At 42.6% G+C, this 21,859-nt stretch overlaps 1 protein-coding gene across 4 annotated transcripts in view; it reads left to right on the top strand.

Moving 5' to 3' along the window:
* The window catches only part of LOC124712506 (tau-tubulin kinase homolog Asator), a 625,336-nt gene that overhangs the window by 485,488 nt on the left and 117,989 nt on the right, over positions 1 to 21,859 (top strand). For all 4 annotated transcript variants that reach the window (XM_047242811.1, XM_047242808.1, XM_047242809.1 and 1 more), the window contains one exon: positions 14,533 to 14,656. In XM_047242811.1, coding sequence (XP_047098767.1) covers positions 14,533 to 14,656 — 124 coding nt within the window. The remainder of the gene's footprint in view (positions 1 to 14,532; positions 14,657 to 21,859) is intronic.

Below are 21,859 nucleotides of genomic sequence, written 5' to 3'. Positions count from 1 at the left end.
TTCGAGTCTCGGTCCGGCACACAGTTTTAATCTGTCAGGAAGTTTCATGTCAGTGCACACTCCTGCAGAGTGAAAATCTGATTGTAAAAATAATAATGAACAAGGCTCCAACCAGCGATTACTAGCCTCGAACGCAGGCAGATTTTTCTTTTTTTTTCGTGTTTGTGTTTTACGCCTAACGGAAATGCTCGTATAATATGCGCCTTTGTTTAAAAACTTAAAATCTTCCAGAAATAGGACGCAGCCGCCCACATCGCAAGCAAGCATTCTTTCACAGATACGCGCCATCCATCAAAAAATTGCCTTAGATTCAGTGAATTAGAGTCACTCGAAAAATTTCACAATTGATTTTCTCGAGAATTTTTTAGAGTTGCATCGAACTACTTTGGGGAACTGATATTTCAGCGGTGAAATTTACGTACCGTAGAGGTAAAAATTACAGAAATCCGACTGGGGCGTGGCCTCGTAAATGCGCTCCAAGATTGAAATACGGGAATGGTTTGCATTTTAGAACAGCCGAGCAAGCTCGAAAGGAGTAACGCCATCTACATTCTGCATCAAAGGTAAGTTACGCGGTGGGTTCCTCATTTAGAAATCGAATTCGAATGTTGTTGAACTGTGAGAAATTCGTGTTATGCCAGGTGTAAGGACGAGAGACATTTGACAGCGTGAGGACTGTAGTCCTCGACACTGCGGTTTATCGGTCCGCGAGGGCCATACTAGACGCCATAGAGGATGTCAGCGGCCATATCGGGAGTGCTCGTTCCGCCGCCAGTTCGATAAACGGCGAAAGAAAAATAAGTGATAAACTAATTTTATACGTTCAGTGTTGGAGGAGGAAGGATTGACGCGTGTAATCCTGTTGGGAAGATTGTTTAGCAGGAATGAAGGGTTGAGGGGGAGGAGGGGACGAGATACGGTTTTGAGAAATAGCAAGGTTGGGGTCATGACCGTGAAGAGAGTGGGTACCTGTTCCAAGCCTGAGGAAATAGTCCTGGCGCCTTCCCAGACCGCTCCCAGCTCTGCCCTCGTTAACACTCTCGTCTCGTTAGCTAAAACAACGTTAAAAGTCATAGTGTGAACTGTAACCTTACAGAAGAAAGTGCCACGATTTAGCTTCATTTCGAAGGTACAGAGCAACTACTGCTTTCTCAATGTTTGGTGCCTTTGTAGGCCCTGCGTGAAAAGGGAAGTAATATACGAAATTTTAACAGTTTTTGTGAATATTAGTGAAAATGTTCAGAGTATCAAATGCACGACAGAAAAACATTTTTTTCCACTTAAAGATATGTCCACCGATACCTCATCCCTTCTGCGCAATCACAGACGCACGGGAATAAAATGGCACGCACAAAAATATGTGGAAATAACGCACGTACGCGCTGGCTGCCTCATGGACTCCCTTCATTTGTTCAGAGCTACTGCTGTGTTTATTGTACTGAAAAGGCGACTGATACAGGAAACGCAAAAGCGACTGGAGGTAGAGACCTATCTAAATAACTGACGTGCGAGAATATAAAGTGACGACAACGCTTTGTTTGCACACTTCAATCAGCCACAGCGAGGTTCTAGATTTAGTACTTGGGAAACTGCAGCGATAAGGCTGGCGATAACATTTCATTAGCTGGTAGTCGGCGACTTATATGCCGATACCAATCTGACATAGTTATTTTGTATTTTGAAACAAAGCATTTCAATGATTATACCTGAAATTGAGATATATCTAAGTGAGGTCTTAGCCGTTATGCGAAGGTTAATTAACTTTCAATGCATCATATCTATTGTATTTTTTAAAAAATAGTTGGTTACACAACTTTAATTACGAAGGATTATATGTAGATTAACATCTTCGGTTTCAACAAATTTGGGAATTTCATAAACGACGAAAAGCACTAGAACGGAGGTTGTGTTTCCCAATTTTGTATTTTCTGCATCATTCCTGTGTCAATTAGTTTGTTGAAGAGCTTCACATGTCCCATAATTTCTTTTGTTCAGCCGTCAGGCTCTTCGATTGTTGTGCTATTAAGTCGCCACAGCACGAATATTCCTCCTCAGCTGTCATGTACAGGTAGCCCATAATTAAAGTTGCAGTTTCAAAACGCTGTAGAAATGGAAACACTCCTGAGAATGACATCAGATTTGAAAAGCATAAGCCGGCCGTAGTAGCCTAGAGGTTCTAGGCGCTTCAGTCCGGAACCGCGCTGCTGCTACGGTCGCAGGTTCGAATCCTGCCTCGGGCATGGATGTGTGTGATGTCCTTAGGTTGGTTAGGTTTAAGTAGTTCTAAGTCTAGGGAACTGATGATCTCAGATGTTAAGTCCCAAAAGTTCTTAGAGCCATTTTTTCAAAAGCCTATTATTGACACGGGGAAATGTCATGAAACAAAAAGAAATTTAACGAAAATTTTACCACTAGATGGCGCTGTAAGCGTCTTAATGTAAATGCGGTCGGCTACAAATTACAGATGAATCGCAAGACGACGGCTATGGTTTGAGTTGCACATTACACCAGCCGTTGCACGTTATACCAGCCGTACTGTTCAGTGTGCATGACGGCACGAGTTCGGCAGTCAACAGTTGTAGTACTGTTAGGTAAGCCCATCCACTACGGCGAGGTCGTACCGCAACAGATGGGGAAAATGGGTTTTTAATTGTCCTGAGGCCAAAATCGCAGAAAAGGCAAAATGCCATCGTTTTGTTGTCTCGGAGCCAAAAATCGCATAAAAAACAAAATGACATCAGTTTCTAATTGTTTTTGTTCAATATGCTGTCCACTGTTTCCTGCCACTAGTTGAAATCGAGAAACAGCATGTTCCACAACAGAACGGAGTGACACGGGGATCACATACAGAATGCGTTGCGGAATGTGAGCCTTCAATTCAGCTACGTTCGTAACTGGAGCACTGAACACAACATTTTCAGATAACCCCACAGCTAGAGGTCACACGGACTAAGATCAGGTGGGAAGGACGACCAGGATGTAGGCTGGTAATGCTAGCATTTTCGAAATGCCTCTACAGCTGCTGTGCACTGGCTGTGCAAAGCGCGAATGAACACCTGTCTTGCATAAAGCTGATCATACCCATCCATCCACGCTGTTGAAGGGCTGGAATGACGTTGGTGTGGGAATGACGTTGGTGTGCAAAAGACGCTCATAGCGTTTACCAGTGGCGGTACAGGTAACAGGGCTCGCTGGACTCATTTTCTCGAGAAAATACGGCCCTACGATAAAACATGTCGTCAACCCGCACAACACATTTCCTGACGTCAAAACTTACGGTATCTTATTCTTTACAGTAATATGATCAGCTTAGGGCATCACACCTAAAATTTTTATTCAATCTTTAGAAGCGGCATTCCCTACGACTTTTCGTTGTCTGTAACCATCTCTAAATTTTAGCGCGCTTCCTTTGTAGTCACCAGACGTTGTTGCACATAAATCGCTTCATATCATAACCTCAACACACAACACAATGAAACACATTTGGGCAGCAACTCCCTGTCGTCCGCGGAAAACCGCAAAGATTTCCACCGTAGCCGGGACGCAATGCACTTAACGCACGGCCACCATTTCTAGAAAATTATACATGCACAAATGCACCATGTGTAGTTGCGATGTTGGAAATTTATGCGCTTGCGCAAAGCTGAACAGAAAAAAGGCATCGTGTGCAGGGCATGTCACACTGGCTTCCCACGCAGACTGCTGACGTCATTAAAAACAAGAGAAGCGAGAATGGGAGGCGAGAACGCTACACGTGCATTGTTGATGCAAGCAAATTCTCAGATCCCTGCGCTAAGATAAATAGTATACAGTTGCTTAGTAGCTATTCTTCTTGATGGTTGTTTTGTAGTACTATCAGCAAAATCAGAAATCATTGTGCTTTTTACTGAATGCAAAAATTTTTCATATAAAACTGCGGATGCCTACCATCGATTTCCTAAAGATAAGAGAACTGCAGCGCAAATAGAGGTCACGCTGTAAAAAAAAAATAAAAAAATAAACAGATTCTGTTAATGTGAAGAGGATTTGAAGATTATGAGCGGGACTTAAAAATGAGCTTTTGGGGTTTTCTTTGAAAAGAAAATTATAGGGTAACTCTTTACCATCACAAATTCCAAACTGGCCTGGAGATGCATCTAAGGTTGTCGCAAGCACCAGCAAGTACAACGTACGTATCACTGCCAGGTATTCATCCTCGTTAGAAACATGTTTCTGTGTATTCATCTACATCCGTACTCCCCGAGCCACAGTACGGTGCATGGCGGATGGTTCCCTATACCACCAGTAGTCATTTCCTTTCCTGTTCCACTCGCACATAGAGCAAGGAAAAACGACCGTCTATATGCCACCGTCTGAGCCCTAATTCCTTGTATCATATCTTCGTGGTTCTTACGCACAATGTATGTTGGCGGCAGTAGAATCGTTTGGCATTCAGCTTCAAAAGCCGGTTCTCTACATTTTCTCAATATTGTTTCTCGAAAAGAACGTCGCCTTTCCTCCAAGGATTCTCGAAATGGTTCAAATGGCTCTGAGCACTATGGAACTTAACTTCTGAGGTCATCAGTCCCCTAGACTTAGAACTACTTAAACCTAACTAACCTAAGGACATCACACACATCCATGCCCGAGGCAGGATTCGAACCTGCGACCGTAGCGGTCGCGCAGCTCCGGACTGAAACGCCTAGAACCGCTCGGCCACCCGGCCGGCCAAGGATTCTCATTTGAGTTCCCGAAGCATCTCCATAACATTTGTGTTGTTCGAACCTACCACTAACAAATCTAACAGTCCGCCGCCTCTCAGTTGCTTCGATGTCTTCCTTCGCTCCGACCCGGTACGGATCCCAAATACTCGAGCAGTACTCAAGAATACATCCCACGAGCGTCCTACATGTATTATCGGCTTTGAAATTATTCGTGCATTATTATTTTTTTTAGCACAGATGTAGCTGTTGGCCTAGATGTTGGTTACAGATTAAAAATTAAGATACAATTGTTAAGAAACCTACGGTTTGAAAAGAAGTAACAGGGTCCTGCAAGCCAAGTCTTAGAAATATGTGGAAGTAAAAAGATGGACTTCTTCTACATCCACACTACTACTCTGCATTTCGCGATTAAGTGCCCGGTAGAGGGTTCATCGGACCACTTTCAAGCTATTTCTCTACCATTCCACTCTCAAACAGCGCACGGGAATCTTTCCGTGCGATCTCAGTTTTCTCTGATTTTATTACGATCATCATTTTCCGTATGTAGGGGAGCGCCAAAAAAATATTATAGCATTCGGAGGAGAAAGATGGTGATGGAAATTTCATAAGAAGATCCTACCGCAACAAAAAATGGCTTTGTTTTAATGATTGCCACCCTATTTCGCATATCATACTCGTGGCACTGTATTTCGCGATAATACAGAACGAGATGTCCTTCTTTGAGCTTTTTGCGATGTCCAATCCTGATGAGGATCCCACACTATATAGCAATACTGCAGAGGAGGGAGTGTAAGCAGTCTCTTTATTAGACCTGATGCATTTTCTAAGTGTTTAGTCAATAAACCGCAGTCTGTGGTTCGTTTTCTCCACAACATCGTTATGTAATCGTTGTAATTGTAGTTAGTCGTAACTGTGACCCTTAAGTACTTAGCTGAATTTAGATATGTTTGATTTGTCGTGTAACCGAAATTAAGCGGCTTACATTTAGTAATCATGTTGTTGAATTGACACTTTTCATTATTTAGAGTCAACTGCCAGTTTTCTTCTGCAATAAAAAAACAGATTAGAGGAGTGTTTCACACCAGGCCAGATTTCATGTTACATTGACAGTTGCTTAGGTTCAGTCCAAAAGAAACTTCTTTTGGATTCAGATTGAAATGAAATGTCGTGTGACGAGGGCCTCCCGTCGGGTAGACCGTTCGCCTGGTGCAAGTCTTTCGATTTGACGCCACTTCGGCGACTTGCGCGTCGATGGGGATGAAATGATGATGATTAGGACAACACAACACCCAGTCCCTGAGCGGAGAAAATCTCCGACCCAGCCGGGAATCGAACCCGGGCCCTTTGGATTGACAGTCTGTCTCGCTGACCACTCAGCTACCGTGGGCGGACTGGATTCAGATTACATCACTGGTAATGATGGGTTCTCCGTAGTTTCCAGAGGTGGGCTCTCTCCTCCTTCAATTGACTGATTCAATGAAATTAACGAGTCTGAAGTCACATTTTGCAGTTCTCAGGGGCGACATGTTGCTTAGTGTGATTTTTTGGAGGGATGCAAAAGGTAATTTCTACAATAACATCAAAGTTCCCGAAATGCATCACCTAGTGATTTCTCTGTATTCAACAATGCAAAATCCAGGATGGAATGTAACAATATTATGAAAAGGATAGTTGCTACTCACCATATAGTGGACAACTGAGTCTCAGATAGGCACAACAAAAAGACCGTCAGGAAATGAGCTTTCGGCCAGCAAGCGAGAACGCAACTCACAAGCACATTACCGCAGTCTTCGGCTACTGAGAGGCCACAGTAGCCAGTGTGCGCTAATGTGCTTGTGAGTTGCGTTCTCGCTTGCTGGCCGAAAGCTCATTTCCTGACGGTCTTTTTGTTGTGCCTATCTGCGACTCAGCTCTCCACTATATGGTGAGTAGCAACTATCGTTTCACAACATTGTATAATTTCTCTCTCTTTTTTTTAAGACAAAGAACCTTCTTTAGAATAAGGCATCTGCACATGCAAGCTAAAACGGAAAACATAAAAAAAAACTAGCCGCGAAGAATGTTTGTATGATGCTGCGTGATCTTTCTGAGCTACAGTGAGTATTTATGGATGTTCTAGCTCTTAATATTAACTCTTTAAAGATGGCTATTATTACAGATAGATAGATACACTATGTGATCAAAAGTATCTGGACACCCCCAAAAACATACGTTTTTAATATAAGGTGCTTTGTGGTGCCACCTACTGCCAGGTACTCCATATCAGCGACCTCAGTGGTCATTAGACATCGCGAGAGAGCGGAATTGGGCGCTCCGAGGAACTTACGGTCTTCGAACGTGGTCAGGTGATTGGGTGTCAGTCATACGTCTGTACGCGAGATTTCCACACTTCTAAACATCCCTAGGTTCATTGTTTCCGATGTGATGGTGAAGTGGAAACGCGAAGGGACACGTACAGCACAAAAGCGTACAGGCCGAACTCGTCTGTTGACTGACAGAGACCTCCGACAGTTGAAGAGGGTCGTAATATGTTATAGGCAAACATCTATACAGACCATCACACAGGAATTACAAACTGCATCAGGATCCACTGCAAGTACTATGACAGTGTGATGTTTATTTTCCACCACCGCGTCGTTGTCGATTTCACAGTCCAGCTGATCCATCTCTGCGTTGCAAATGTTTTGAGTGAAATGCCCATTCGATGCGCTGCTGTTTTCACGCCAATTCTACGAACATTGAGAGTTATTTAGTTCTCGGGGTTTTGTAAAATTCCTGGATTCATGTCTTGTCGCTGTGCAGCCTATGAAAGGATTGCGGTAGACTCCCAAATAAATTCCAAAGTACAGTGCAGTTTTAACACCAATATATTTCCAGGACTCTGGTGTCCGAGCCTGGTGAACTGTACCGGTTACATCACATGTACACAAAAGTTGACATCAAACGACACAGAGTTCACGCCACAACAGTCAACAAACGAGTGAGCCTACAATACACGTGCTCGCAACCATAGCCAAAAAACGAGTCCTCCAAGGCGCCTGCGCGACCTCTATTTATACTTTTGTTAACAATTACATACAATGAAAATTACGGTTTTACGTAAAATCGCAATTAGAAGTTAAACAGACTATAAGATACGCATTGCTAAAAATTTACAATCTCAGTGCTGAACAAGGTGAACCTATTTTCAACTTAGTTACGAGTTAATATAACATTTTCTGACCAATTATTTTACAGGTAACAATTACATTTCTAAATTTGTTTCTAACAAATCAACTAGTGCCTGAATTTTAGTGCTAACATATATCGGAGGCTCAATTAACGTGCTTTATTTATATGTTCTATTTAATTTGCTGTAATAATTTTATAATGATAGGCTTACTGGTACATCCTGACCATATGCTCGATTTCTTTCGATTAGTTACAGTATTAATTTTACATTTATATTGTGTTTCTCACATAAGAACAATGTTAAATGCTTGTGGCACATTCAAAATACACACATATGGTTTCAGCAAAGCATGGTTTTCGAATTATATGTATACTGAAATAGAATGTTCTATCTGGCCAATTCTACCTTCTACAAATGCTATATTACACATTAAACATTTACATTTATCATGACAGCGTTGTTTTATATATCACAGTGGTTATTTTTGTATGTAATTTGGAAACAGATCACTTTACATTTTGTTTTTTATGACTCCATTTGAAACAGTTATTTAGCTATTCATATTGGACAATTAGGACTGGGGTTTATCTTTTAATGCACTCCGATGGGTTCTGATAGGTAGCAATGAGATACAGCAATATTTCAACAGTTAGGCGGAGGGTGAGAAAACTTGGATTTCATGGTCGAGCGGCTGCTAACAAGCCACAAATCTCGCCGATAAATGCCAAACGACGCCTCGCTTGATGTAAGGAGCGTAAACATTGGACGACTGAACGGTTGAAATACGTTGTGTGGAGTGGCGAATCACGGTACACAATGTGGCGATCCGATGGCAGGGTGTGGATATGGCGAGTGCCCGCTGAACGTCATCTGCCAGCGTGTGTAGTGCCATCAGTAAAATTCGGAGGCGGTGGTGTCATGGTGTGGTCGTGTTTTTCATGGAGGGGGCTTGAACTCGTTTTGCGTGGCACTATCACAGCACAGGCCTACATTGATGTTTTAAGAACCTTCTTTCATTCCACTATTGAAGAGCAATTCGGGGATGGCGATTGCATCTTTCAACACGATCGAGCACCTGTTCATAATGCATGGCTTGTGACGGAGTGGTTACACGACAATAACATCCCTGTAATGAACTATCCTGCACAGAGTCCTGACCTGAATCCTACAGAACGCCTTTGGGATCTTTTGGAAAGCCGACTTCGTGCCAGGCCTCACAGACCGACATTGATACCTCTTCTCAGTGCAGCACTCCGTGAAGAATGGGCTGCCATTCCGCAAGAAACCTTCTAGCACCTGATTGAACGTATTCGTGCGAGAGTAGAAGCTGTCATCAAAGCTAGGGGTGGGCGAACACTATATTGAATTCTGGCATGACCGATGGAGGGCACCACGAACTTGTAAGTCATTTTCAGCCAGGTGTCCGGATACTTTTGATCACATCGTAAATGTTACAGATTTAAGCGATGCTTAATAATATGCATCAGCACTTTACAACACACAGTTCATGAGGCTGGTTTAAGACCCTCGCGGATAGCGAAGACAGTATCCCGAGGCCCACGAGTAGGAGCGTCGAACAATATTATATTCCCACTGATGTCATAAGCTTGAGCCAATAGTAGCACGATCCCATGGAATGGCCTACCTCATTGTTTCTAATTACCTTGAATCCCTTTATCGTATGGACGCACCTTCACAAATAAAGCTGTGATGCACCCCACCTTCGCACGGTTGGGCTCTCCGTATCTACGACCGAACAACATAGCGGTAATTTTATTTACGGACTACTGAACAGAGTTCGATTAAAGTTAAGAAAACGACGTTAGGCTAAGGAATAACATCACTTTCATGTAACTTTAACTAACGAAGTAAGTAGTGAGTGCCAGCAAAATTGTCAGGTTGCATGAATATTTTGAACAATACAAGTGTATGAATTTCGGCACTACACCACTGCATTGGCAGAAGTGAGTGTGCGGCAGAACTGCATGGGCCTTTTGTAGCACATGTATTGAGACTGAGACTGGCAGTCATCGCTTTGAATAATTACTAATGAGCTATGTTGGTATCGTGCGGTGTACGCTGTGTATATCCACAACGCAATTTAAAAAAATGCTGATAACTTGAATACGCAGTAATAATGTTCCTCAAAAATATGTATGTAATAGTTCGTTATGAACTGGTTTTCGGCTTCTTAGGCCGTCGTCAGATGACTTAATACAAAACACACTAATTCAGCAAGAACTCATAGCTAACAAAGATTGCTGTACAAACATATGTGACATTTTACGACTATATCGATACAAAACACAAGCATTTTGTAAGGGGGGGGGGGGGATAGGAGAGAAAGAAGCCTATGGAATTTAATTTGGGTGTGGAACAGTTCTAACAAAGCATATGCATATTATCTAAGGGCGACAGAAATAATAATCGGCTGTTGCTACTTTAATAAGTGTGACGGGACTATGTTTGGTCATTAAGGACTAGGTCAGGATTCTTTGATAGGTGTTTTGTTAAGCGCCAAATGTTAGTTTTCTGGTCAGGATTCTTTGATTGGTGTTTTGTTAACCGCCAGATTTTCAAATAATGTTAGTTTTCTGCCTTTTGTTTCTTTACAGATCACACCTCAATTCACGACACATGAACGACATTGACTTTATTTCATCATATTTATCCATTTTTCACGACATATTTATAAATTGTATATGTACACCTTCCTGCTAATTCAGCGTTTAATTCCACGTATTAATGGTTTACACGGCACATATTTTCCGTATGGGAATTTTTATCAAACACTTCTTTCCGACGAAATTTTTAAGTGCGTAGTAAGTTAGCCTAATGAAAGCAAACTAGTTTCGTTGTAAGGAAATTTATACATATTGGAGTTTTGTTGAATGGCACATTGAAATGTCAAAACGGATGTTTATAGTAGGTAAGAACTACCGGTGTTCCTATTGCCTATGTTTCACCGTGAAAATCATGGATTCGAGGCTGACATGGTACCAGTGATGTTATGCTACCTGCGAGGGACATTTATATCTTCATCATTTTGTGTAAAAACCCGATCGCATTATATAGCGTGGTGTGTAGGGCAGATGAACCATTGTAAAACAAAAAACAAATGGATATCGATATACTTAATATCAATTTGTGTGTGGTGGGAAAGGGGAGGAAAACTGATAAGGTTTTGTTACCGCTTTATTTATTCTCGAGTTATGTCGCATTTTGTAAAGAACAAGGCAAGTGGCGGCGGTAACACACAAAGGCTAAAAGATTCATCAGGGACTTTGACCACCTTGTGTAAATTCCACGCGATTACGAGCGTCAGCGATCTGTTGCGGAAGTGTGCAAGTTCTCATCGTTGATATAAAGTTGACGGATTTATGTGAGATGCTGATTGTTGATGTTTGCGATCGCATTTTGGTACATTTGTTGGTTAAAGTACACAAGGAATGGGCGAAGCGAATGACAACCCCCTTACAACGTGCTGGCAAACATTTAATTAAATGACCTAAGGGGTGGCGAGATTAAGGGCGTCCTGCCACCCTCTGCCACTCCAGATAAACGTGTCGACCCCGTCAACGGGATATGGCCATTAAAAAGAATAATAGTGGAATTTACTTGAAATGAAGTTAACGAAATATTTAGACCGTTAACTTGGTTCAAATGGCTCTGAGCACTATGAGACTTAACATCTATGGTCATCAGTCCCCTAGAACTTAGAACTACTTAAAGCTAACTAACCTAAGGACATCACACAACACCCAGTCATCACGAGGCAGAGAAAATCCCTGACCCCGCCGGGAATCGAACCCGTGCGCGTGAAGCGAGAACGCTACCGCACAGACCGTTAACTATTGCACACCATATTACTCTACCTGAAGCAGTTAACTAGAAAAGTTTACATCAGGATTTACGATTGTTCAGTTGAAAATAATAGTGAAAGTAATTTACTTGAGTGATCAAAGCACTGTCTAGTGTACGATGATTATTTACTTACTTTAAAATTTATTATGCAAGTAATAACAATTGAAAAGCAACAATTCGTATCTGATGATGAAGACAAAAATGAAGAAGAGCAAAAGGTTATCGACAGTCCTGTGGTGGCGCAACAGCCAAAAGAACCTGACAAACGAGTGTATGGGAAAGAGCGAAAACTGTTGATTCAAAGCTAATATACATCTTACATACTGCTTGTGAGCCTGAGGCCGTTGTCAGTTACCGTTTAGAAGTAAAAGATAGGATCGAAGTGATCCGTAGAAGAGCAGTGCTTTTCATTGTGGGATTATTTTCTAAGCACGAGAGTACCACAGAGATGGTCTTCCAATTACAGTTGCAAACGCTACATGACAGATGATGTGCATCGTGAGATGGTTTACTTGGAGAATTGCAAGAGTTTACATTCCAACGCGAGTCAAGGAACTTTTTCAATTGCCTGAGACTGCAGTCGTGTGTGTGTGTGTGTGTGTGTGTGTGTGTGTGTGTGTGTGTGTTGTTGTTGACAAAGGCCTTGCTGGCCAAAAGGTCTATTTGTTGTGCCTATCTGCGACTCAGCATACACCTGGCAGACTGGCCGTGATGGTAAAATCGAAGAAATTGAAGCTTGGGTGGCTGCTTATCCAGAATTGTTCATCCTGTGCACCACTAACGAATGCAACAGGAAAGATGGGAAATGGCTGTACACGAAGTACTCGCCTCATACATTTTAGGGGAGCTCATGTGGTACTGACGTCGAGTGAGAGTAGTTCCGTACTCGAGAATGAGTGTGAGGGAGTAGATGCGAGATACTACGCTGCCATTTTAGATGAGGTATTAGTGGTGGTGGTGGTGTGCCATTGCCTTCTTCTGAACTGTGACAGCATGCCAAGTGTGTATCTGTGTCGTTTCTGTTGCTGTGACCTGTGCACGTACAGTGTAGTGAAGTGGGTGAAGGGCAGGGAGAGATCGAAACCCCGTGCCGGCACACTGTCTACCCCTCTCGAATGGCATCGAGGGGACCGAGGAGCTTAACGCCCCTGTCCAACAGACAGATCACTGTTACATGCCCTCACTTCGTAAGACACTGTGAACAGATTTGGAATTTAATCTGGGACGTTGGTGTGCAGCCTGGTGATGGAGAACTTAATGGCGCAGCCACTCCTCCCTGTGCTGGCCAAGTACTGGCAGTGAAAATTTCACACAACACTGGAGTTCGAACTGGTTTTCTTCAGTGTCGAGTGTCAGTGCGTAACTGTGCATTTAGCAACATCTGGTACAGAGGTGGGTGACGTTTCTAACAGTCGACGATATTTGTTTGATTGAGAATCCTTTGGCCCAAAGACCTTCCTCTGTATTTTGAGGTTAATTTGTTCACCTGATATGGTTCTTTTCTATTTAAGAAAAATGTCGTGACATCCTTCAAAATTTAAAAGTGTTAATGTGTGACATGCTTACAGATTATACAACAAAGTAATGAGTTTTCCATGTTTCTCTATGTATGAAATACTCATTGAAGTTAAGAATGATAAAAAAAAGCGGAGTTGTTTCTTTATACACACAGAATATCCATCTTATGCAGCAGAAACTGTCTGCTGGTCTTAGTAAGCACTGAAGATACTAAATACTGATTACTGATATATTTAGTATTTTCCATTATGAACTTCAGAGCTGTCTGCAGAAGTAGATACTAGAAGAAATGAGATCAGTTCCAGCTGCAATTAAGTGTTTCACAGTTTAGCACAAAGAATGGGCTTGACCACAGGTTGCATGTGGCTGGGATGTGCTTGTTCTGCTAAACGGAGAAATAGTCAAGTAATTGATTGTACGAATTGGTCTTAAGTTCCATCATGTGTGAAAGGTCTATCTTGAAAATTTAAATAAATGTAATTAAGTGAGGGACATGACATTCATTTCGTCTGTACTCAATTAGTGGTGGGTTACAAAGAAAATGGTGAATATGCATTTACAAAGTCTGATTGCAGGTGAACATAAATTAATATAGGTGCAGAATTTCTAGGTCATTACTTCCTTTCTGATGACATGCAGATATGAAGTAGTGCAGAGTATACATCGTTACAGTTTAGTCTGTGCTTCTATACTTATTACTGAAGCAAGAAACATCTTCTCCTCCTTAGAGCAAGATATACATGACCTGTTCAAATATTGATACTTCTATGACAAGAAATAATGAATACATTTGGACTATTGTCTGTTGCCACAAAAGTTTTGTATGTGTATATGTTGGATCTGTCAGTGAACAAATACAAAAATAAGTAATATGTGTTGGTATCAGAGAGCTTAAAGGGCCATAAATCCAATTACTGCAGTTTGATTTGAGACCATATTTGGAATACTGTCACTCTCTTTCATTTGTGGAAAAAAATAGCATTTCTGCGTGAACCCGTGACTGATTTAGGCAATGTGTGGGCCTTACAGACACAGTCTTAAAGCAAAATTGTGAAAATTATATTTATGCCCCTTAACGTCTCAGACATATTGTGGTTATTATGCTATTTGCATTGATTTTTGCCGTATGAAATTTTTATTAAGTTTATTCACATTCCTTAAAGATTAAATTTTTGTTAGCAGAGTTGTATCAAGTGTGCATCCCATTTTTACAACTACATTTGTTTTTTTTTTGTATTTTCATCTTTTCTTATACCACACTTCATTTTCTTACAGGAAGCCAGAAACAACACCATTTCATCATGTAGGAGATGAATCCACAGACCAAAACAACAATATCACAATGACAAGTGAAGATCTACTGCAGCCAGGCCATGTGGTCAAGGAGCGCTGGAAAGTGGTGAGTACTCAGTGTGTACTGAGCCCTACTTGTTCGAACCATGATTTTGAGCCCTTTGCAGTCTTTGTTCTGTACGAGGTTCCTGGTTCACTGCTTCATTTGGTTACTCAAGTGACATTGAGGAGTTTATTACCCAGCACAAAATGAAAACATGTATCTACTCCACTTATAGGCCCATCCTTAGTGTTGCCATCATACTAATTATCAGAATCGAATATACACAGTGTCCTCTGGAGCAGGCAAACCAAACCACTAATTATTGCTTGCATCACTTTGCCAGCAACAGCCAATAAAATAAAATAAAACAAAATTTAAAAAAACTGTGCACCACCACCTGAGGCGGCTACTACTATAATGGTGGAATGCAGTGTCTTCTTAATCAACCAAGACACATGTCAGAATTACACAATGTCCTTTGAATCAAATTGCCATTTGCACTGTTGTAAATTATTTTGAGGCCAATTTTATACACAAGATGTGCAAGCCAATGGCATACTGGTGAATACTAGACATCTTTTAGATCAGCTGGATGGGAAAAATATCTAAGAAGACAGAAATGCAAAAGAAAGTACATAATGGAAAGTTTTCATCTATGGTATATTTACAATGAAATGAACACCCTTAGCTGCTTACAGGCGTTGACATACGTCAACGGGGACAGATGAAAATGTGTGCCCCGACCGGGACTCGAATCCGGGATCTCCTGCTTACATGGCAGACGCTCTATCCATCTGAGCCACCGAGGACACAGAGGATAGCGCGACTGCAGGGATTTATCTGTGGCACACCTCCCGTGAAACCCACATTCTCAACGTATTGTCCCGCACTACATTCATAGTACCCCCGCCCATTATACTCATTACTCGCGGCGCATTGCCGATTCCCGTAAGAGTTTGAGCACTGTTTGTGCATTCGCACAGAAGAAGGAGGTGGTCAGGTGGCTAGTGAGCCTTAACTATATATTTTCTAAGATGGTATCTGTCCTTTCGGACATGTCTGAAAGAATAGATACCATCGGTGACCAAACAGCTCGTTAGAATGAAATTACAATGAAATGAACAAACTTAGTTGCTTACAGGCGTTGACATATGTAAATGGGTGGGGGTGCTACGAATGTAGTGCGGGACAATACATTGAGAATGTGGGTTTCGCGGGAGGCGTGCCAGAGATAAATCCCTGCAGTCGCGCTATCCTCTGTGTCCTCGGTGGCTCAGATGGATAGAGCGTCTGCCATGTAAGCAGGCGATCCTGGGTTCGAGTCCCGGTCGGGGCACACATTTTCATCTGTCCCCGTTGATGTATGTCAACACCTGTAAGCAGCTAAGGGTGTTCATTTCATTGTAATTTCATTCTAACGAGCTGCTTGGTCACTGATGGTATCTGATACTATCTTAGTAAATATATGGTATATTTGTCCTATAGACTGAATCCAGAAGCATTATAGGTCATTCCTGTCTATCCTATGTCATTTTTTTTTTCTGCTTTGGAAGGTTGAAGCAGTAAACAGATTGACACAAAGTTGTAATTACTTGAATTTTTCTAGACTAAAGTGCACACCACTACCTTAAACTGTCTACCTTCTAACCTCATAGAAGAGGAGTTGAACAGCAGGCAGCTACATTTAAAATGCTTAAAAGTGGACCAAGCTTTCAGTGAAAGTCCTTCTTCAGAACAAAGTCCTTCTTCAGAGGTAGAAAAAGTGTACACTTGCCTCCCTCCCCCCCCCCCCCCCACACACACACACACTTGAGGAAGAATGTAGCAATTCCAGTTCCAAAGAAGGCAGGTGCGAACATTACAGAACTGTCATTTTAATAAGTTGTGGTTGGAAAATACCGACACACATGGTTTACACAAGAATGCAAAGACCTGCAGAAGCTAACCTCAGGGAGCTCAGTTTGGGTTCCAGAGAAATGTTGGAACACACGAGACAGTACTAACTGTACAACTTATCTTAGAAGATAGATTGAAGCAATGCAAATCTTCATTTATAGCCCATGTAGATTTAGAGACAGCTGTTGACAGTGTTGAAAGAAATACAGTCTTCAAAAATTCTGAAGGTGTTATGGATGAAAAACAGTGAGTGAAAAGTTATCTACAACTTGTACAGAAACAGTAGTTAAGAAGGGAGTGAGACAGGTTTGTGGTATCCTCTTGTTATGTGATTAGTACACTTAGCAAGCATTAAAGGGACCAAGGAGAAATTTGGAAAAGAAGTTAAAGATCAGTGAGAAGAAATAAAAACTTAGAGGTCTGCCAATGGCAGTGCAATTCTCTCTGAAATGGCAAAGGACTGGGGTTATCAGTTGAATGGAATGGATAATGTATTGAAAACAGATTACAAGACGAATATCGACAAAAGTAAAACCTAGTTAGTGGAGTGAAGTTGAATTAAATCTAATAATATTGAAGGAATTAGGTAAGGAACTGAGACACTAAAGTAGTAAAAGAGTTTTGTTAATTGCATAGCAAAGTAAGATGGATATAAGACACATACTGGCAGTAACTTTTGAAGTGTTTATTGAAAAGAGAAATTTGTTAACACAAAATATAAATTTGTTATGAAGTCTCTTTTGAGGGTATTTGTCTGGTGTGTAATGTTGTACAGAAGTGAAGTGAATGTGGATGATAAGCAGTTCAGACAGGAAGAAAATAGAAGCTTTTTGAAGTGTGGTACTACAGAAGAACGCTGCAGATTGAATAGGTTTACTGGGTAACTACTGAATCCAACTGGGCATGAAGTTTGTTATCAGCTTGGCTAAAAGAAGGAATCAGGTGATGGGACACATTGTAAGGCATCAAGGAATAGTCAATCTGTTGATGGAGGGGAGTGTGGGGGGTAAAATTGTAGAGGGAGATCAAAGCTTCAATCCAGTAAGCAGATTCAGAAGGATGGTGGTTACCATAGGTATTCAGAGATGAAAAGACTTTCACATGCGCAGGCAGCTGCACGATACCAGTCTGTGGACTTCAGACGACAACAACAACAAAAGTGCAGCCACCCACAGTGCCACATTGTAACTAGGTACTATGTTCTCACTGAATGAACCTCTGGCTTTAAATACCATTTATGTTTCATTTACTGCCAACTGCCTGCAGGCTACCACCCTACATCAATGCATGTAGAATTTCTGTCATTGGGCCTACATTGGTCCTGTTTGTTTATCACATGGCATTTTGCTTGTTATTGGTCATACCAGTTCCATCTATAGCAGTGGTCATCAGACTGTGGTCCACAGGCTTGAAGCATCCCAAATCAAATACTTGTGCAGCCTGTAGTTCTCAGCCACATGTGTAATAATATGCATCTAGCAAGTAACAGCTAAATACAAAAAACATCAATTAAAGTCGAGAGCTTCTTAAGAGCATAATATTTCTTCTCAGTAATAAACAAAATATTTACAGAGACAGTTATAGTTTAATATATGCTTGATTTTAATTAATGTTTGTGAATTCAGCTATAAGCTAAGTGAAGTTGGCCACTTACCTCAGGGGCAGAGGGTTAAAGTGTGGCCACTGTGGGTTTACAGAGTGTAAAAGGGAGAACCTTTTCTAGTTTGTCTTCCAGTACCAACTACTCACACGCATGTTATCAGCTGGTAAGGCATAAATTTCAAACGAAAGTAACATGGAGTCCTGAGTGTGCATTACAGACAGAGACTATCACCCTCTAATGCAGTACATCTTTGAGTCAGTGAGGATGGCAGCACCTCAAAGCAGAGAACAGTCAACTTGAAGCATTCCCAAAGGTGCCAACTTTTAATGATTGGTACTTAAGGTCAGTATCCAATTTATCGTGCCATTACCATAGCTGGTCTATTGGGGACTCATAACATATTCTTTTATGTAGGTTACAAATTAACAATAAGATGGGCATATATGCTGTCAGAGATGCCACTCCACAATGTCAGTATTGGCTCTTGAGCAAAAAAGTTTGATGGCTGCTGATCTATAGCGTCTCTCCCAATGTCCATTATCTTACACAACTGAACACTTGCCTTTCCCAAACTTGCAACTTCAAACCTCTTCACAACCTTCTTCCTGGTATCCACAATTAACTGTACCTTCTTATTTAAGTACTTCTCTATTTAAAGTATCACCTTAAAAAAAATTGAAACAGCTGTGATCGACACTCAGATGGTGTCGTCTTTTGCCAAGTTGTTGTTGAGCCATCTCAACAAAAATCATTAAAAATATTCATCTGATAAGATCCATCAAGGGCATCTTTATCATCTGAACTCCAGTGGAGGACATCCTATCTACAACCTCCGACTCTCAACTTTTTTTTTTTTTTTCACCCATTTGTTCCACATGGTCTTTCTTGGCATAGTTAGGCATTGTCCCTGGATGCCAGACTTCTCTTCGCTGGTGGCTCTGTAACATCAGACTTACAAGTCACTGACAATACCGCTGCTTAGATAGCTCCCACCCATTTCACAGAAAAAGTGCCTCCTCCATTGCTTGGCCACTCATAGTTGATACATTAGCAGTGACAGTCAGTCTCTCTCTCTCTCTCTCTCTCTCTCTCTCTCTCTCTCTCTCTCTCTCTCTCTCTCTCTCTCTCTCTCTCTCTTGTGTGTGTGTGTGTGTGTGTGTGTGTGTTTGTTTGTTTGTTTTTGCTTGGTGTGGTACCATAACTAAACGTCACTGATGAAATCGACATTTTGTCTGTGGTTAATTCCCTTCTTCTGGATCTGTTGGTGTATTTTATGTCCAGTGTCACAACTGTTTTACTGAGAATTATATCACAAATTAAGAAAAAAAAAAGCATTTGTTATTGGCCTGTTGTGGTGGAAGAGGTGAGAGATAATATTGTAATTGGTTTCCTGTGGTTGAAGGGCTGGATATCCCATCATCTATTGCCTCTTACATTGTGCGCCATGAGTGGTAGTCATTGGTTAATGGGGTGTGGACTCCCGTTTTGCTCATGCTGGATGCAGGTCACATGGTGGCATTTCTGGCCAGTAACATTGGCATCTCCGGTTGTTTGTGCGGCCTGTTGTTGGGCTCTGGTGGCTGGCAATCATGATTTTGCAAATCTTAGTTTTCTACCGTATTTTGCGTAGGTAGAGGAACAAACGAGCAGTTCCTGTGGTCAATGATGGGATTCACGAAGTGAACGGATAGCAAGAAACAGACTCTACAACATAGCAAATGTGCACAAACAGTCCAGTAAGCACTCTAAACTGAAACATATGACGGGCAAGGAAGGTCATTCTACTAATCGAGTATTTACCGGCACTCTAGAGTTGGTGGGTGGCCCACTGGATATGCCTGTGGCTGCAGCAGTGCCCTCATGGGAGCAAGCTGTGGCTGGATTATGCAGCTTGAGTATCTGTGATCTGTCTTCCTTACTGATACTCGGGCATGGCAGCAAGTGCAAAACACTGTCGGATACTAAACTCGGGCCATCTGTTCTCTACATGTTGTTGGAATATTTCATTGGCCTCTCTGATCTCGCATTTCATTGTCTGTGGCTGCTCGGCGAGTACACAGGTTTTCCTGAATTTTCTGAATACCCTCCCCACTGGCTTCCCACACTTCCTGAAATGGTACACCACTGCCTAACCCACATGTGGGTACCCCTGTGGGTCCGAGGGTTAGAATAGGCCCGAGACATTCCTGCCTGTCATACGAGGCGACTAAAAGGAGTTTCACATGTTTCGTCCTTTATGTGATGGTCCCCTATACAGTTTGACCTCCATTCTTCAAAATTTTCCCAAAGAGCGAGCCAATTGGGGAAGGACACCTTACAAAGTGCATTGTGCCCATCGTGCATTGAGATCTTTAGCCCACTTTCTCGTTGTCACAGTGCAGTCCTGCCCATTCTCCATCTCTTGAGTGAGGACACCTTCCTGGGTGCATTTTCCACCAGGCACTATGCAATGTCGATTTGTGTGTCGACGATGACCATGGACTTCTTTGAACCTGATAACCAGCATGATAGCCACTCCGTTGTGGTGGGGACGCCATGTACCCTGTCGGTTGTAGCCCCCCAGACCACACAGGGATCGCTCTGCTGATGCCTGCGCTGTTAACTCCCCATGTATGCCAAGGGGTAGATGCCCATTCCCCTGGGGCATCAGGACTCCCAGCAACGGCCATCCTGCCAGGTGGCCTTTGCTGCGGCTGGGTGACACCCGTGGGGAGGGCCCCTGGTCGGAGAGGGTGGGATCAGGGCAGATAACACGCGATGAAGCATAGTCCATCATCATCTCTTGCTGGTACGCCCAGAAGTATGACCCCATATCGTTCCCCTTCCTGGCCACACCATGGGAGGAACGTCAGGCTGGCAGCGGATCTTATTCACCCCGGTACCGTGTATGTTCGAGATCTGATGGAGAATCTTTCATGACGATGAAGCCTCAGTTTTTTGTTGAGCATTTAGAGGGCAAGTTCGAGGAGGTGGAGGGCTTGTCCAAAATGAGATCTGGGTCAGTCTTGATCAAAACAGCATCCTCTGCTCAGTCACAGGAGTTACTCACTTGTAACAAACTGGGGGATGTTTATATAACCATCATACCTCATAAGAGCTAAAATATGGTCCAGGGTGTTATATTTCACAGAGACCTGCTTTAGCAGTCCGACGATGAGGTGTGCGCCAATTTAGAGTGGCAAGGTGTACATTTCGTCTGGCGTGTCCACCAGGGTCCGAAGGATAATCAGGTTGCCACCAGTGCCTTCATCTTGGCCTTTGAGGGTGATACATTGCCCGAGAAGGTCAAGGTGATGGTCTACCTGTGTGATGTAATGCCATATATCCCCCCCTCCACCCCCCCCCCCCCCCCCCAATGCAGTGCTGGAAGTTAGGCCATATGTCTTCCCGCTGTACTTCTAGCGCCACATGCCGAGATTGCGGACGCCCATCACATCCCAATACTCCATGTGCCCCGCTTCCCACTGTGTCAACTGCAGAGAGCACCATTTGCCTCACTCACCTGACTGCAGGATTCTCCAGAAAGAAAGGAAAATCATGGAGTAAAAGTCCCTGGACAGACTGACCTACACTGAGGCTAAGAGAAAATATAACGCCTGCATCCTGTGCGTATGACATCCTCGCTACAACAGTTCTGGCACCATCAGCTCCGCCAACCCAGGTCGCCTCTCAGAGCTGGATGCCCCGTTGATGGTGGAAGGCATTTCCCTCGCTGTTGCTCCTGCACCACCTACTTCAGGAGCAACCCCCCCCCCCCCCCCTGCCCC

This window comes from Schistocerca piceifrons, chromosome 8, assembly GCF_021461385.2.
Source record: "Schistocerca piceifrons isolate TAMUIC-IGC-003096 chromosome 8, iqSchPice1.1, whole genome shotgun sequence".
Lineage (NCBI taxonomy): Eukaryota > Metazoa > Arthropoda > Insecta > Orthoptera > Acrididae > Schistocerca > Schistocerca piceifrons.
Note: the sequence above shows the minus strand (reverse complement) of the source record. Positions and strands in the feature narration are given on the sequence as shown.